General features: G+C 40.9%; 1 protein-coding gene across 2 annotated transcripts in view; it reads left to right on the forward strand.

Annotated features, from left to right (window-relative positions):
- adamts18 (ADAM metallopeptidase with thrombospondin type 1 motif, 18) overlaps positions 1-17,052 on the forward strand; it is a 57,860-nt gene extending 40,808 nt beyond the window's left edge. For both annotated transcript variants that reach the window (XM_055060066.1, XM_055060067.1), the window contains exons 17-24: positions 566-686; positions 949-1,075; positions 5,531-5,735; positions 8,484-8,678; positions 11,133-11,203; positions 11,309-11,474; positions 12,533-12,716; positions 13,588-17,052. In XM_055060066.1, coding sequence (XP_054916041.1) covers positions 566-686; positions 949-1,075; positions 5,531-5,735; positions 8,484-8,678; positions 11,133-11,203; positions 11,309-11,474; positions 12,533-12,716; positions 13,588-13,703 — 1,185 coding nt within the window. In that variant the 3' untranslated portion in view covers positions 13,704-17,052. The remainder of the gene's footprint in view (positions 1-565; positions 687-948; positions 1,076-5,530; positions 5,736-8,483; positions 8,679-11,132; positions 11,204-11,308; positions 11,475-12,532; positions 12,717-13,587) is intronic.
- Positions 17,053-19,250: the final 2,198 nt, after the last annotated feature.

Consider the following 19,250-nt stretch of genomic DNA (forward strand, 5'->3'; position numbering starts at 1 on the left):
AAACTTGAAGGTGGTATTAGAAAGCTTCTTGTTTCACAGGAGATAAACAATTCTCATTTGACCCTCTGTCTGGCAGTTAGCCAGACGGAGGGTCAACATGGCTGACCTGAGTGGGTGGAAGAGCCTCAGGACTAGTTTCGGTGTACAGCTCCGGTGATTGTAAGTTAATTGGTTCTGCAGATATAACTGAAAGCCGTCCGATGTTAAAGGTCTGGTACATACTGGTAGTCTTTTATTTATCACTTGAATGTAAGAGGAAGTTGACTATGACAGTAAAAAGAATCACAAATAAATATATCCTTGTCCTTGGTTTTATGGTAGGTATATCTGCTTTCCTTCTTCCGTTAATCCGTGCTGGAGTTGGAGGTGGAGTAATGATCTGCAATGTTTTCAAGATACCACATTCCCATTGGTCGTTAGTCTCTTCTAATGGGCTATCTGATAGATCTGTGGATTCTTGGGTTCAAGGACCCGGTAAAGTTGTACAAAGATGTGGGTTTTACTTTATAAGAGAGCTGTGTTTTATTTCTCCTGAACCCTTTCTGAGTGTTTTCCTGCCTGACAGATCCTTCTTCAGGGAAAGAACCCAGGGGTGGTTTGGGAGTACACTCTGCCCCGCACTGAGAGGAAACCTGAGTACAGCTGGGGTGTGGTTCGCTCGGACTGCTCTGCTCCGTGTGCTGGAGGTAAGGCCGGCTCGGCGTTACCCCATAACAGAGATGCAAATTTTTCAATGACAAGCGATTCGATTGAATTCCGATTTTTAGGGCATTTTCCAGATAAACACATTAAATAGAAGATTAACAACTTTTTTATGTACATCTTTTTAGAAATGTCCCATCAGTGAGTCACACTTTATCTACAATTTTGCTGAATGCTTTCCCTGAGCTACTTGACCTTCCTTCCCAGAGGTCTGCTCTATCAAACCTTCCTCCTCACGTTTTTCAGGTCGCATCTCCAGCAAAGCCATCTGCCTGCAGAACCACCGCACTCAGGCCAACTCCAGCATGTGTGACCCCCACACCAGGCCCACTCTGGGTTCCCATCTCTGCAACACTCAGCCCTGTCCGGCCTAGTAAGTGTTCAGACTGCGTGTGGGTCAGAGGCGCTCATTACATCTCCTTGCTTGTGGGATCTGTGGCTGCGGCTCTAATGTCGCCAAATTTTCAGGAAGCCGTGGAACCGTTTTATTATAGGTGCGCGCACAGACACACGCATGCACTGCGGTCGCGCTGCTCGCTGCGGTGTGCCACCACTCTGCACTTTCTGTGTTCGTCTCATTCCTCAGCCTTCTCTGTAATTTTTCCCTCTTGTCCTGTTTGTTCCCCCATTAAAAAAAGAAACATTCCTCCCACGCAAAGGCACATGCATGAGCTCTGTGCATTTACTATGCCTGCTTTTCCCTGTGTTAATGTGTAAGACCGTCATTGCTGTTTGATCACTTGGATTCACAGTTCAAACCAGAAGTTTATGCAGAGGAAATAAAGGCGCACACAGCTGCGCAGAAATTTGTCATTGTGTTTGCTAATGTTGAAAAAACACAATTTGGCTGTTGCGTTTTTTAAATAAGAAATAAGAAACGCAGTTAAAAATCATACATCACACAGTAAGTCATTAAAAAACATCATGATAGTCCAACTGCTTCCTGTCTCGGTGGATCACGTGACTCGTGATGTGAAAGAAGTGTCTCTGTTGCAGTTTTGCAAAATAATCCAAAACGTTTTATTGAAAAGCAGGTTTTGTTCCCCGAAAGTTGGTGTATTGCCGTTAAGCAATTTTTTTTCTTAAATGTCAAATTATGCAATTATATAATCAAAGGAAGCGAAGCTAACATCTTTTTATGCTATATTTGCAAAATTCTGGTTTCAGCTTAAATTTCTGCCTGAGTAAACAGAAGACAACACCTTTGATTGATGAGAAGACAAGAACTGCATAAATGAGAACATTTACATTTCAGTAAAAAAAACTCCTCTTAGAAACACATTTGGTTTTGAAACAATAAAAGGAGCTAAATCTTGTAATTTCTGTTCACCATCTTGGATATAGTTCCGGCAATTCCAACACCCTAATTTTTTAATTTTTCCACAGATTCTCTGTCAAAAAACAAATATCTAATTTTGAGCTTAAATTGAAGAAATGCTGTTTTTGACTTAAAAAAAAACTACAGCAAATAACTTAAAAATAGAATTAGTAGAACAGAAAATATACCTGGAACCAGGTGAACAAATTCAAGGAAATCATCTAAACCTTGTTAGACTGATTGTTGCTCTCTGAGCATGAAATCATGCATAAGATGCAAGTTGCATCTTGATAGTCTAGACAGAGCACTTCAAGGTATGCATTTTTAAAAGTCTGCATTAGGACCAAACATAGAATTCATAGGAGCAAAACGGGTGAAAGTGCATTGGAGTAAAGAGTTGAATAAAAGGCCCCTCTCTCTCTTTCTCTGTCTCTCTCTCTCTTTCTCTATCTCTCTCTTTCTCTATCTCTCTCTTACTCTATTTCTCTCTCTCTGTCTCTTACTCTATCTCCCTCTCTCTGTCTCTTACTCTCTCTCTCTCATAGCTTGTAGGGCTTTTGGCTGGGGAACTGGAGCTAGCTTGATTTACAGCACTACCCCAAAAGAACAAGCAGGGGTCAGAGAGAGTACACACATAGACACAAACACAACTGCACTGCACAAAATAAAACTTCATATGCACACTTTCTCTAAATGTTTGAGGCTTAAATAATAGATTTTGAGTTCAACCACGAAGTAAGTATGTAGCCTGGCACCCTTGGTGGAACTCTGTTCCCTGCTTGCCATGCTAGGAGTCATGCTAACAGAGGAACATGCTAACAGGTCTGTGCTAAACTTGTTTATGGGCTAAACAAGTCAAACTATCAGTTCCACCTCCAATGGTTTATCACTACCTGAGAAGAAACTGCTCCTGATCGTCAGCAGACAGTTTCTCTTGTCTCAGTGGAAGCTCTCAGACGGCCTGGTTGTTGGTCCCGAGCTTCCCGACTTCTTTTGGTGAAGAAAATAGCCTCGGCGTCAGAAGAATTGTCTGTTCAGCGAAGAGCAGCAGCTTGACACCCATGAATTATATTATATATAGGAGTAGACATCGTTTCTGAAGAGTTTTCTGTGTGTAGCAGACCGGTTTATGCGTGCTTCACCGGAAGAAAGTCGAGTTGAGTGAACCGCATGAAAGCTCTAAAGACTGCATTAAGATCTCCAGGATGTATGGACTCACATTCAACAGCCCCAGCAGAAAAGAGAAGCTGACAATGAGAGGGGATGCACTCGAACTGCGTGTGTGTGTGTGTGTGTGTGTGTGTCTGACAAGGGGAGACCTTAAGAATGCCTGTTTATATCTACGGAGTGTATCACGAGTGCTGACAGCCATGTTTCATTGTGCAGAGACAGAGGGATTCCTGCGGGGCCCAGTCGATCTGGTCATGGAGAAGTTCACTCCCCCCAAACACAAGCCCCCGATTCCCTTCACTCCAGTAGCCCTGCAGCTTCAGGCACGCTTTTAGCTCCTTCACGCGCCAGTACAATGCTGACCTGTGGTGTAGCAGCATTTCTAACGTAAAACAGGGACGCAAGGACAATTTGCTTCTTTAGAGAAAGAGCTCCATCATTCTGGCTAACTCCACTTAGATTGTTGTTGTTGGTGATTTTCTTTCTTTGGTTTAATTAACCAAAATAGAAACCAAATAAACCAAGCCTACATTTACTGCATTTTGTTTTTTCTAAAAGCATTCACGCTTGGCAATGATCACGTGATTTTTCTAACTATTTTAGAAAAGGTCGAATTCTTACCTCAGATTTGCAAATAGTAATATTTTCAGAGGACTTATTTGGGACATTAATGTGTTAATTTCAATAAATTATTCACATAAATTATAGAGTGTTCAATATTTTAACACAATTAATTGTGTATTTTTATTTTATTTGTGCAATTAAAGGTGGAACATTTCAATCATAATTCGATTAAAATGTGATTAATTAATTACAGCCCTTGAAATTAATTCAGTTAAAAATAAAATAAAAGAACCCACAAAAGAAACAATAAACATTTATCACAAATGTTGATTTGTCTACTGAATATTTCAGACCAATCCAAACTGCTCCAGCCGTTTGTGCTGCCAGTTCTGCAGATGTGCAATCGGCCGCTAACAAAAGTAGGAATTTGCCTCCACAGAACCGCACTTTCGGGTCCTACCTTAAAATATACATCAGCTTCGTGAGATATTTGAGATATACAAATTATGGCGACATCTGTATTGGTTTTGCAGCAAAGCGCAGTGGCACATCCGCCACTTTTCTCCAATGATATACTGTTATTTATAAGTCAGGGAAACAGATGGGGGAAAGAGAAACAAACAGCCCTCAGGCCAAAAGTCCCGAACCGATGCTTTCAGCTCCCTGCGGTCCACAGCCTTCCAGCGTCCAAAGTGCGGTTCAGTCCTGCTGCTTCATTTTTCTCTGCCATTTGAACAGGAATGAAAGCAGGTCAGCAGTGCATAGGAACGTTCTCTTTGGTAGCTCGTCGTCTCCGACGTGGACCGATCCATCGGCTCATCTCCTCCCACTGCCCCTCTTTAGCATCTTATTGTCAAAATTCTCATTTGTGGAAATTTGCCCGTGTTTCAATGAGACTGTGATTTTCCTTTGTACATTTGTTGCGATACAGCTGTTAAACTTAAATACAGGTCTTATATTTCATTCATAATTGTCTTCAGATGGTCTCCACAACTCTTCAAAGCGAACTGGTGAAACCTGCTGAACCCTGAATAGAATAGAAAAATCCTTTATTGTCACACTTTGGGGAAACAGCCGCAAAGTGACATTTTATTACAGCATGTTGGTTAATATAAAGCAGAACTATAAAAAAATACTAAAAGAAGAAAATTATGAACAATATACTGTCCAGTAATGGCAAAATTACAACATCAAAATACTGTTGAGTTATCAAAAATAGCATAATCTGATTTTTAAATGAGAAACATTTAAGTGCAACAATAAACCAAAATGTGTTGGGTACAAATCCACTTTTTCACAGGCTGAGCTCTGCAGTCGGCTGAGGAAATCTGGGAAAACTTTCCTGCAGAGTTGTGTACAGTATGGTTTTTTATGTTTAGTTTCATAGGAAACGAAAGTATAATGATGCATAGAACAGCTGGGTCATGAATATATAAATTAAGGTCAGCATTTCTGCTCCATAATGAATCATAAGTTTGACTGCCAACCTGTTTGAAGTATTTAACAGATGGATAATTGGACGTTTTAATGCGATTTGGATTTTTTTTATTTTTTTGTGATGGCAATCACTAGCGGTTTATGTTGTAATGGCGTTTTTTAGGACCAAAATAAGCAAAGCAGGCCGAGGTCTAAACCTGTGGTTGGACTGATTGGGAGCTCAGTGATGTGGTCGGCTCCCTGATAACAGAGCCCGAGTTCAGCCCGAGAACGCACGTTTAGACCCAACTGCTCTGGTCGCTGTCGCTTCACGCCCCTGCTCTTCCTGTCCCGCTGCAGCTGGGCGCCGGGGGACTGGGGGCCCTGCAGCCGCTCCTGTGGGGGGGGCCAGCAGACCAGGGCGCTGCGCTGCATGAGGAAGGTGACCTACCAGCGGGACGAAGCGGCGCCGCACTCCCTCTGTCCCGTCATCTCTCCGGCCCAAATCCAGCCGTGCCACACCCAGGCCTGCCCGCCGGAGTGGAGCTCAGGGTCTTGGTCCCAGGTGGGTCCAAACCAGCATCTTTTGCTACATGTTTGTGCAACAAAATGTTTTGTTTGTGCTGCTATCGAACATTAAGCGTTTCCAAAGGTCAAAGAAGGTCAACCTCCCACTTTTATGAAGTCAAACAGATCTGGTGTGAACTAATTGTGCTACATTTGTCTTCAAAACAAAAGCAAGTTTTAGAAGTGAAAACCATCTCAAATTCACTTTGCAGACAAAATATCATGCCTGATTATGAACTGTCAATACAAAAACATGTAAATTATTTCTATGACCCTATTAGTGGTTTAATCATCACTGTAAAAGGCCTCATCACCATGTAAAAATGATACAGCTCCCATGTAATACAATATTAATAAGGGAGAAGCGTCTCATCCTATAGCAGATCCATTAAGAGGAATGACTTGACCTGTCCCGTTTTAATGAAAGACGTTATGTCTCACCTTTATGTTTTATTGGCGCTGCAGCCAATTAGCTGGAGGTAATATTAATTTAACCTGGAAGTAGAGAAAAGCTCTCTGGATATTCTATTTAAAGAGTTTATTTCCTCCAGACATGAATGAGGATCTATTCTTGAATGAGTTTCTATAACTGACCCTATTTTTTCTTTATGTTTTCAATTTGATTTGAGGGTTTTTTTTAACCATGTAGTTACAATAACCATAAAAAACCATAAAAAGGTTTTATGGTTATTTTGACTGCAACGTGTAATTAAAACATTACATGTAATAATTAACTACTCTTAAGCATGAGAGGTGACTTTCCCTTTAAAATTTTTGTTGGTTCATTTAAGAGCTTATTTCTGTTCACCAATCGTCCCCTTGAATACTGATTGGTCAGCCGGTTTACATCCAAATGTGTCATTTGGTTTTTCACCTGATTTATGCCTTATTTTTATTTACTCGACAACAGTAAATGTTCCTGTGGCAAATGTTTTTGGCAATAAAATGTCATTCATTTGTTTGGTAAAAAAAAAAAAGAAAGAAAATTAAAAAATCAGATTCTAACCACACAACGATCAGATCAAACATGAGAAAAAACTTGTTTAAAACAACATTAAACTACAATGTGAAATTTATATAAATTATATTATTATTATTATTAAGTATATAAAGTGTCATAAGTCATGATGCTTGAAATGGGTTGTGATTGTAAACTGCCGGTGTGTGGCTAAATGTGATAACATCAACTATAAATCAACTCAACAGGAAATGAGAAGATTTGATTCTCAATGGTTAATCATGACTTATGGAAAAATAAGATTTTAATAAGAAAAATTCGTTTTTCTTTTTGTCTAAGTTCTTTGTATTTTTATTTATCAAGATGAGATTAAACTAATGGCCTGGTTTCAAGCTGCCAATCATACTGTAGAGCTAATGTAATTCTTTGCTGCCCCCTGCTGGACGTGTGGGAGGCACCGATAATCTGAGACTTCAATGATTTTTTTTCTTTTCAACTGAAAATAAAATATAAACTTTTCCCTTGTTAATTATTCTCTGCACTCTTTTGATATCGTGTTCCCAGTGTTGTTGGTTTAAGATGAATTCTGCATGTTTTAGTTGAACACACTTTGTGTCCTTCATATTTAAACTCAGAAGAAACTGCCAGTCTCTACCTGCATCCACTGTATGTAGGGTTTACAGCCAGGAGGTTCATCATGATTAGCTGCCGTTACTGGTCCAATAAGAGATGCACTGACTTCATATTAATGTCTGTATTGGTCACGATATTGAAAAAAACTCCAGATTGATTATTGGTGACAATATACCCAATTTATAAGAGCAGATCTATTTGGTACGATTCTATGCTTTGTGTCCTGAGCGTCATTATTGTTTACTTTACATTCATAATTACACTTTCTGAACAATTTGAAATAAGGTTTGTTGCAGTTTATTTTTATGTTTGACAGACTATTGTTTTTATTAGTTTCGTTTTCCTTCTTACACATTTTACACTGGCTTTTATAGTCGTACTAATGGTGCAAAGTTATAAAAGACATTTTAAATTCAGTGCATATATATCTTTGTTTTTTTTAAAAAAAAGCGTTTTAGGAAATTCAGTACTGTTATTTTGTATTGGATCAGTATCGATACCGGTATCAGTATCGATATCAGAAGTGAAAAAAATTGATTGGTGCTTCCTTAGGTTTGCAACACTAGTTCAGTCGGCGGTCTTCCAGAGGTGAAAGCAACCTTTGCTGAAAAACTGCGATAAGCACGTGGATCTACAAGTGTGTGTGTTTGTGTGTGTGTGTGTGTGTGTGTGTGTGTGTGTGTGTGTGTGTTATATGATGAATGTACAGGTCACTGTTGGATAAAAGCCTCTCTGGCCGCGTCCCTCGGTCCCCACGGAGCAGTTTGACACTGTTGTCCGTCTCTCTGCGGTTCATGTGGAGTTTACCGCGGCTCGGTCTCCTGTTGGTGGACACGCTGATGGGGGTCACATTCGTCTCACAGACATCAGTTTATTGTATGTCATAATGCGACACCATCAAAGCTGTGACCTTCTGCTTGCTTGTCTACCCACATGGGGAGTAAGAAATCCACCCATAATGTCTGTGCCAAGGATGTCACCTCTTAATATAAAGGAAACCGAAGGACAAAACAAAGACAAGACAGTCAAAGTTACAAAGCCCGAGCATGAATCTCTGACAGAGTGCACTTAGTCATCAGATTGTTGCCTAATGGCTCACTAACAGCATCTGGATCTCTAGCTTGCCTGACTTTCTTCCTCCTTCTCGTCCCTCAGTGCTCCAAATCGTGCGGCCGCGGCCTGAGGAAGCGGACCGTGTTCTGCCGCAGCACGGATCCCGGCGCTCACGCGGTGGTGGTGCCTGACAGCATGTGCAGGCAGCACCACAGGCCAAAAGCCCAGGAGACGTGTGTCCTACGGCGCTGCCCCAAGAACGACAGGCTGCAGTGGATCCCCACGCCCTGGGGAGAGGTGAGACAAAAAGCTGACTCCGGGGAAGAACGACTCCCGGCAAAACGAATCACAATTCTTTGGATGTTTTCATCATGACACAGAAAAATCTTTGATGGGGTCTGCTGGGATTCTATGTGACAGAACAACAGAAAGTAGAAAGGAAGAAAACATTACAGATTTCAGGAGAACATTTTCTTCACAAGTTACATCAGCAGTAAACCTGTCAATCCACTCTATGTGTAACTTAACCTCAGTAGAATTTCTTTACCTGTTTTCTACACATTTTCAGGAGGGGAGTGATAAATTTCAAACTGTGAAGCTAGCTTACATTGCTATCTATCCGTCAAGCTTTGAAAACTGATCAATTCATATTCAGAAAGATGAGAAGAGTCACAAACACAGTTCAAATGATTAGCACTGGAACTCAGAGGTGGACACGCGTATGCTAACCCACTAATAGCTAAGCTAATTTTTAGTGTTTGATAATGTGTAGCATACTTAGCTTCCCCAAAACTAAGTTTTCCGAATAAGTGCTAATTGACGTTTCAGCTTCTTGCTTCAGTTGAATAAAGTTGCACATGAACGGTGAAGTTTTGGTTAGGAACTGTTCAGGATTGGTCAAGTAGTTTGACGTTCATGTTAGTGCTCTTATTTTGAAGTCTGTTTATGGAGCAGGTTCGTTTCCTCTTCTCGTGTTACTTATTTTTTTGAAAACTTCATTGACCCTGTGGGAGGTCTACAACAATTAAGTGTTAATTAAGCAAATAAATTAGCTATAAATCCTGCATTCTTTCTGATAGAAGCCTCAAAATCATGGACACAATTAGCAATAGGCTACTTAAGAACTATAGAACTGAAACCATGAGGGCTTTAGCTAAGCTTTAGCTTCTGCTAATTTCTACATTAGTGCATTGTGCTAGCAGAACACGCTACACCAAAGAGCTTTGGAGTTAGCACATCATTTTAGCTTGTGGAAATATTAGTTATGCACTCTTCAATTATTTCTCTTCATAAGTGAACCAACAGAGCAGTTTTTCTGCAGTTTGCATGCTACCTTTCAGATACAGCAGACATCTTAGAACTTTCTTCTTTTTCAGACAAACCAATCAGTCATTTAAAGAGAGATTTCTTTCAGAGAAATGTGTCTCGCAGCTCCGACAGATTAGCATGCGAGGCGGCTCACTTCATTTGGAACTATCATCACTGCTCAGCTTCACCTCCCAGTTAGAAGCGTGTTGAAAATAATGCAGGCAAAAAGAAAAAAAATGAAACAACCTGAGGAGAGAGAAAAAGAAAACATGTTGCTCCGATGAAAGCAACTCGCAATTAGTGTTTTAGCTGACTGCAGTCTGATCACTCCCCATTAATTTATTCAATTTTATCAGACAAACAGGATTTTCCTCTTTCTACTTTTTCGTATACAGTTGTTAATTGGGTTCCAGTTGGCTGCCTTTTCTGTCCTTCTAGCAGCACTTACACAGCTGTAATCATTTCACTGACGAGATGAGTAATTGTCTGATTGTGAAAAATAATGAACATGATGATAATGAGCAATCAGTGATGGTGCCAGTTGTTGATTTCAGATTAAACGCAGCCATCACTGCCCAGCACTAAGGCATTAATGATAAAATAGAATAATGAAATAGTAGCAGGTCTGTGCATCAAATGTAGCAATTATTAATATTGTGAAGTGTCATACTATAATACTCTGTAAAAAAAAAAAATACTATAAATTATATTAAAAAATTGCACTGCTTGAATTTTGTGTCATGCGGTGAATTTTCACACTTTTTTTTCATTGTTTTACTACGTCAGGAGCGACTTGAATATAATTTTGTTGCCAGATACTCAAAACATCTTGCCAAGTATTTTTGGTCGACCTTTTAGTGGAAATATCTTGGTACACGTGGAAAGAGGACAAAACTAACATACAAGTAACTTTCCAGGAAGATAGAGGAGCTTGTTTCAAGTCAATAACAAAAAGTTCCACTGGCAGATTATTTCAATCATGACAATAATTTTTTGATAAATAATCTAGACCAGAAATACTTGGTGAGATTTTGTGGTTTTGCAGTGTACACTGTGGGGTAACTAATAGTCTGGAGAATATGGTTGTTTTCCAGACTAAGACTATTTCATGTTCAACCTTTTAGTGTGATAATGCTAAAAAAAAAGGTTCTACCAGCTCTTTTTAGAAGTCATCTAATTAGTATATATTATACCATAAATTGATATATTTATGGTTCGTTTTGCTGGATGATAAATTCTCCCACATATTATTGCAATAAAAGATAATATTGCCTTTCTGTGATCATGTTCATAGGCAGAATTCAAATTTACCAAAAAGATTTAAAAAGTGCTGATGTTCAGCTCATCACATAAAATGACTCCGCAGTGTCAGAATGAAGTAGCTTGTGTTAGACAGGCCCCCTGCTGGTTCTAAGGTTCTCCCTCCTGCCTGCTCTGTCTCAGTGCTCCAGGTCCTGTGGCTCAGGCATTCAGAGAAGAGAGCTTCGCTGTGGGGAGAGAGACTCACAGGGAGGGTATGTTGGCTCCACTTTCATCACCCGCTAGCAGAGCGCGGCAGACACCGGACGCCCCGCTGCATTCAGACGTTCTGAGTAGACCGTGTGTCTCTTTCTGCCCAGGTATGTGGAGTATCCCTTGAGGCGGTGCAGAAATATGGCCAAACCTTCACTGGACCTCCAGCAGGTCTGCAGTGGATCGCCGTGCCCAGAGCGCCCCCGCGTGGTCCCTGGCAGAACAGCGTCCGGCGCCTCCGTGTCAGGCTGGTTCCCGTCTCCCTGGCAGCAGGTGCAGCAGCTCACACTTCAGCTGTGAACTGTGTACAGTAAAGACTTTCAGGATTATGAGGAAATCCCTGTAAAACATTCAAAGTAGGGCTGAAACAACTAATCAGATTAATTGTGATTAATCATTATCTAGAGTATGCAGACGCGAGAAAAAGTTGTTTGCTGAAAGAACAACACAAAACTGCTCAAAAAGTACTAAGATTTTTAAAATCAAGACATAAAAAAACCACAATTTTTCTTTAAATATGTTCTGCGTAAACTCCTGTTTCCAATACTGCTGCTAAGCACCTTTTGCTATCTAGTTATCAATTGATTAATCCAGCCAACAGTTGCAGCCTTCGTATGAATAGTTTGATCGTGAGAATGAACAAAATCTGTCCTCCCTCTCAGTAAAACAATAATGTATTAATATAAAAAAAAAGACTAAAACTCCTGAAAGTGAAATTGATGGAATGTATTTTCCAGCCGACTTCTCCTCTGTGATTGATTTCAGCTGATCAGGCTGGTCTTCTCTGGAGAGCTCCGGCATAAATAGGTTCATTTTAAAGCGCAGCTGCAGTTCAACATGTTGGACCCTCTGAACTGTGTCCTCCGTCTTCTCATCTCAGAGACGGACTGCGCAATGTAGGCGGCGTGTTGCTCTGCACATGTGGCCAGCAGGATGATAACGGGCCTCGGATGAGATCCTGAAGCTGCGCTCTCTTACCGAGCGTTTTGGAGCAGAGGCCTAACTGTTGTGTCATGTATAATGCAAAATGTCTCAGACTTTTTGCATAATAGATGATCAAGCAGGACCTGAGATCCTGCTTGATCTCAGGCCCGGGGATGCTTGTACGTTTGGACCAGAGGAGATGTCTTTGCCAGAGGGTGAGAACATGCTGCCCTGGATGTTTGTATCCATCTGTTCTTGGTCTCTGCAAAGACCTTTTCACCGTCCGACCCCTCTGCCTCCCTCCTGCGTCTGCTTTCTTCGCAAAAGCTTTCACTGCAGAAGGTCTTGTGTTTGCGTCTCCTGGCGATTTCCTCTTGGAGATGCATGTTGGTTTGTTTTTGCCGTAGTGCTCTGTGTCCTGCGGAGGAGGAGTTCAGACTCGAATCGTCCAGTGTCTCCAGCAAGGTCGCCCCCAGGCCGGCTGCCCGGCCCACCAGAGGCCCGTCACTTCCAGGGCGTGCAACACAAACTTTTGCCCCGCGGCACCACGCCTCGGTAACCGGGTCCCTGCTGCTGGACCCGGTCTGAAAGGTAAGACCCTGGAAGAGGACTAACACCGCCTGCAAGAGGTTTTGTTTTTAAATTATGCCTACATCTCAGAGCAGAAAGCAAAATGTAAGTGGACTTAGGGTGCATTCACACCAGCCCTCCTCAGTCCACTTTAATTGATATTGATCTAGAAAGTCTAGTTCGTTTGGGGACGTGTGAACACATAATTTATGTGGAACAAAAAATTGAACCCTGGAAAGCCTAAAAACTTGAGTCTCAGTTTGGTTGAACTGTATTCTGGTGTAAATAGGTTCATATTTATATATTTACACCTGGTATTGAATACCAGTGGAACAGAGGCTGCTCAAAGAATTGACCCAGAATGCATTCTGGGTAAATACAACCAAAACAACCGTGTGAATCTGATGTCAGCTGGCGTAACAACTCATTGTCTTTTGCCAGGGACAAAAAGACAAAGTCCTATAACTGCTAGAGTCTGACACTGCTTCATGAAGTCAACTTGTTGTTTCTGTCAGTTTCAATTTCTTTATTATTTATTTCACATTGGCTGTTTGACTCCTACCTGCACTGGCTCAATAAATTCAAGTTGTTTTTACATGTTTGACCAAACCTGTGAATCTATTAGTGTAAGCGCTTTGTTCTGGTGCAGAGTTACAAAATAAAATTTGTAATTTAGTAAATTTTTGTCTGTGTATTAAAAATAAAAGAAAGAAATGTTTTTAGTCTATTCAACACTGTTTTTCGGTCTCAGATTGGTGTCGGGCGATATCAAACCTCAAATATCGGTATTTTCACTTCCGATATCGGCGTCATAAATGAAGCAAGTGGATCGCTGCAGCAATCCCTTGCAGAAAGCCTGCGCTCTCCTCAAACTCTTCTCTTCTGTCGGCAGATGAGCGCTGCATCGACCACTTCAACTGGTGCCACTTGGTCCCGCAGCACGGCGTCTGTAACCACAGGTTTTATGGACAGCAGTGCTGCAAGTCCTGCTCCGGCAAGAAGCCGTAGATCCGTCTGCGCTCTCAGTTTTGTGCCGCGCATCTTCAGAAGGAGACAAACCCTGCCCCAACTGGGAGCCACCGCTCACTACACGCACAGAAACTCTGCCCTGAAGCTGTGTGTTTTCCTCCTGGAGTTCTTGGCTGACGCAAAGCGGTGAAGAAGCACAAGAGACGTTGCACCGACTCAAGTCACGGTCTCCCTTACGGAGAGGAAAGCAGCTCCTGGCGCTCCTCTGCCAAAGCAATGACTTCATATGTATGTATATATATGTACCTGGTCACGAATCTTCTACCTTTTGAGAACTCTGAAAATAGAGAGCCATCAAAGGAACTGAGCTTTCTCACATGTTGTATATTTAAAGGCAAATAGTGATGTCTTTTTTTTTTAAGTTATTATATCATTTTCTATTTTGTCCATCCATGCAGCGTGTCCGGCTGTACGGCAGGCCTGCACTAGTCATCAGGTTTTAGCAGTTGGAGATGATCAGTTCTCCTTCACACGTCATCTACATCTGGATCACAATAGGACTTTTTTGTGTTTTCTTCATCCTTTGTGTCGATCCAATGAAAACCTGCCTCCTCTGCGCACGTAAACATTTCTTTCAGCTGTGCTGCAACGGTCACCTTTTCCCTTCCCCGCATATATCTGTGGTAAAAAAAAAAAAAGAAAGAAAGAAAAAACCAACAACTTGGACATCTATGCGTCGTTTCTTTTTCCTTCCCGGCGTTCAATCGATTGCCGGCAAAATGAGGTGCATAATGAGCGAGGCTATCTGCAGGCCTCAGGGAGGGGAGAGAGGACGAGGGTGAAGAGCGGGAGAAGAGGATGATTGCCTGGCGAGCGTGGGCGCAGTGTAGATAGCAAGTGCTTGTTAAGAGAGGGGGGAAAAAACAACAGTGTAGGCGTGTTCTCCAACAGGAGGCTGGTCAAAATGTTGGGAGCGGGTTGAGATACGAGATGACGCACATTCAGTTTGATGGCTTCTCTTTACTCCTGGACGGAGGCATGCCTCCCCGTTAACGGCTGGCAAAAACAAATGGACACGAGGTTTAGAACAGAGCCTACGCCTCATGGTGAATAATCTCTTCGTCCTATAGCGCCACCTGCCAGCTGTTTGGCTCAATGGATTTCAGCATGACACTGACAAAAAACCAAGTCTTACTGTTGAGATGCCATTGGAGAAAGTTAACCTTTTGGTTTTAAAAACAGAGAAACCAATTAGGTTTTTAGTATGTTCCTCATTCATTTATACAGTGTTAAAGTCAGAGTCCGACAGTAAATTATGTACGGTGGCCCAGAAGGGTCAGAAAAATGTGAAAGCTGCAATGCAATAACAGAAGCAACAGTGAAAGTTAAAAGAGGAGTTATGCTAACATGAATGTTATGCTAAAACATAGCTATGCTAAAATAAAATGTATTCAAATGTAGACATGCTAAGCAAGAGGTTGTGCTAGAACACAAGTTATGCTAAAGTGGAAGATATGCTAATCCAGGCTATATGCTAAAACAGAACATAAGCTAAAAACAGAGGTTATGCTAAGACATAAGAGATGCTAAAATGGAATTTACATTAAGCCAGAATATATGCTAAACTATAGTATAAGCTAAATTTAGAAACTATGCAAAGGTGCAAGTAATGCTAAAATGGAATTTACACCCAACCAGAGTTTATGCTAAAACAGAAGTCATGCAAAATCTTAATATAATCTAAAAACAGAAGCTATGCTAAAATAGAAGCTATAAACTTGCTAGCGTGACAAAAATTTCAGCATAGCTTTCATGCTAGCATAAATTGTGTTTTAGCAAAACCTCTGTTAAAGTATAAATTCTGTTGTGGCTTTTGTTGTGTTGCAACTTTAACATTTTGTTGATCCTGCTGGGCTACCAGTACAGTGTTCAAAATGTTCACACATTCATTCATTTTACTGTTGTTTTTACAGTGGCTACGGATGCATTTTTGAAAAGTTTGTTTTCATTAGATAATATTCAGGTGGTTTGTGACACAGAGACTAAAACCACAGATGTCTTCATAAAGAAAAAAAAATGTTTGTTTCAAGTACAAAATAAATAAAATTAGAAATATATCAATTTAAAAATAAGGATACAATGTGTGTGATATCTTTTAGGCTATTTTTTTTTTTTTTTTTTTTTTTTGGAAGTTAGTTACTGGCCTTTTGTGACCTTGGAATGATTTTATGTGGCTTGAAGCAGATAGATTTTTTTTGTTACATTTTTAGATTTTCAGAGTTAACAATGTCCACTTCTTGTTACTGAGAAAAAACAAAATTATTGACAAAGCAATTCAAAGTTCATAGTGTTTACATGATAACAACAAAACACATTAAACAAGCAACAAATATTACATTTTTTCAATTGCCATCATCAAAATCATTAAGATTTTTAATCAAGGCAGCTCTAAACAGGTGAGCTTTTACACTTAATTTAGCTTAAAAGCCAGTGTTTCAGCAGTTTTGCAGTTTTCTGGATGTGCGTTCCAGATTTGTGGTGCATAAAAACCGAATGCTGCCTGATGTTCAGCCTTGTTGATTGATCTTTATTGAACCTGGATAGCAATATTGTCTTGTTTCTTTTGCTTATTTGACCATCTAATGTGGAAAACTGCCTGCCAACACGACCACCATGTTGGATACAGTTTTAATTCAAGAAGCCCATCAAGATTTACGCTAACCAAGCAGTGTTTGTCCTGCAGCGCGCACTGCAAAAACACCAAATCTCATCAAGTATTTTCTGTCTTATACAACATGGAAAAAATATTTTATGTGAGATAGTCTGCCAGTGGAGACCAACATCAAGGAATGAATTATTTGGAAGTCTGCTTTGTCTGATTTCAGCTGTACTAACATATTTGCACTAAAAACCAGACTAAAAATACAAAGATTGAGTGCGTTTTTTCAGTGTGTGTAGCGTTTTTAACAGATGGGAGAGTTTCTCTTACCTTACATCTTATTGTAGATGTTTGTCAATTTCTTTCATCCATATTGGTCCAATAATGAAATATTTTAATTATCCTAATGTAGCTAAATGTTGAGTCAGAATGTTTATCAGAACAATCACATGTTACCAGGGAAATGTTTTTGCAGCCCAACATGTTATAAAGGCCAATCTACTGTAAAAACCCTGAGGATGAAAACATGGAAGACAATTAAACTAAGAGGTTTCGCAAATTACGGTATTATTTACAAGTTTATTTCTCTCTATTTTATTTTATGTATTGTATACTCACAAATATTTGTTCTTCTGTACCAGAACCAAAGACAGAGAGGTGACATTCAGCTTCTATGCTGCATAAATCTGGAAAAAAAAAAAAAAAAAAAAACTTCCAGAAACCCGTAAAACTGATGAATTCCTTTAAATCAAGGTCTGCCTGCTTGAACCTTATGTTCATAGCTACTTTCTATTAATAACAACTGAAACACTGATGATTTTGATATAGGCATCTGAAAAAAATAAAAATAGTCATTTTTATTACATTGTTGATTGTATGATGTAAAGCACTTTGAACTGCCTGGTTGCTGCACAAATCAATTTGACTCCACTATATGGCCATGTTTACACTGCATAGTTTTTTTTATTTATATAAAACCGATTACATAACACTGATGTTATTTCAAAATGGCATGTTGGCCTATGTCCATTTTCATGGATGTTTTTACATCAGCTTCACTGGCGCAGTATTATGCACACATTGACTTTTTGAGCTTTACGCCATGTTGAAACGTTTTTCCTTCATGAAATGTATGAGAAATCGCTTTGTCTCCCATGGCAACCGTTCAGTCAAGCGAAGCACCTGGTCGAACCTGGCAACGCCTTCAAGGACAAAGCTCCTCCTCTTCTTCAGACTAACGTTTAAAGTGACAGAGGTGTTAAATGACGTTGTGAAATTTCCTTTAAGTCACAGCAATTTAATGACTCAGTTCTGCTATTAAATGATACTACGAGGCTGGAGAACGCATAACACTACCCCGTCGATATCTGTGTTTACTATAAATTTTAGGCTCGCAGTTGCTCACATTTTTTTTTTTGTTTAGGAGAAACTGGAACACGCTAAGCCAAAGTAGATACCCTGGTCTGTCAACTCCAAAATAGGGCTGTCTCCCTTAATCCCTTCTCTAGCCAGGCTGATCGATGCAGGTATTTCTTTCTTGTTTTCAACACGCTCTCAAGCTCCGTCCTTTTTTATTTTTATTTTATTAATTAATTTATTTTTTATTTCCGGCTGGCAAGGCCCCATTCGTTGACGGTCCGGCTGTAAGTCAGGGCTGGTTGTTATTTCCAGCCCTGACATCTCTCCACTAGCGGCCTGTCAAGCTGGCTGGATAGGATGGTGGTTTGTGTGCTCTTGGCGTGCAGTGAACCTTGATAGGACCCTTCACTACTGACAGTCAGCCTAATCACATCTTAACAGAGTACCATCTTAGAGTCTCTGCTTCCGTGTGTGTGTGTGTGTGTGCAGAGAGAGAAAGTGAAAGTGATCTCTTTATTTCTTACAGGGCTTACTCCAAGGACAGACATCACAAGTGAGAGCTGTCATATCTCAGTGCCACCTCTCCCATCAGCCCTTGTGTATCAGACAGAGTTCACCAGAGACGTGCCCACACCCACCAACCTTCCTTTCTTTTCACACACACGCACAGACGCACGCGGTTGCAGGCTGCGCAGAGGATCATGGAGGTATTGGCGAGGCTTTAGAGGTGTGCGGTGTGGGTGTGGGTGGGAGACCCGTTGGTTGCTGCCAGGCATCTCAGCTGACGTTAAGAGATCTGCACCTCTCAGATCTCCCCGATTAAGAGATCAAAAGACGACTGGCAGCTCTGCGTCGAGGCAAGGCCACTCTTTGTGTCTCTGTCACACTGGATGATTTAGGAGTGCAGCAAAGACTCTCGGATCGCTCTCTCCCACCTCAATAATCCTCCTCAGTGCTGTCGAATGCTCACCTGTGATCCTCACCCGGCTTCTTGTTAGCTTTTCCTGCTATTCGTCTTTGTCTCGTTTCCGTTTCTACATCCACCGCCTCCCGTCGTGCATTCTTCTTGTCGCCTGCAACCGAAACTTGGTTAGCACATCTTCCATCGGTTTACTTTGCTTCTTTCTGTAAACTACAAAGAAAATATAGTACGGTTTGGGTTTATGATGCTCTTCTCCAACAGGGTTCCAGTCTGCAGTGGGTGTTAGCCACTGCTGTGGACTAGCCTGGTTTAAAGGAAGCTTCTTTTTTCTTAATATGTTTAATACTGAACTGTTGTACAAACTGAAGCGTAGCTGACCTTTCTGATTCTAATGAACATCAGACGGTGGGCTTTTAAGAGACTTCCACAGATCTGTAAGGCAAATCGACTTTCTCGCCAGCTGTTGCCACAGCTAGCATAGCGACTCAGAATACCTTCAAATGACCTTTTCAACTACAGATTCACAAAGACTCTTCCCTCACAAACCTGTCATCTTTCAAGAGTTTTGAACTTGCGGTGAAACTCAGTGTTAGGCCTTCAGGACTTGCCAGGCCTCCTCTGCAGACTCAAAACCCCCATCAACATC

Source organism: Poeciliopsis prolifica, unplaced genomic scaffold (assembly GCF_027474105.1).
Source record: "Poeciliopsis prolifica strain line A6 unplaced genomic scaffold, Auburn_PproV2 SCAFFOLD057, whole genome shotgun sequence".
Lineage (NCBI taxonomy): Eukaryota > Metazoa > Chordata > Actinopteri > Cyprinodontiformes > Poeciliidae > Poeciliopsis > Poeciliopsis prolifica.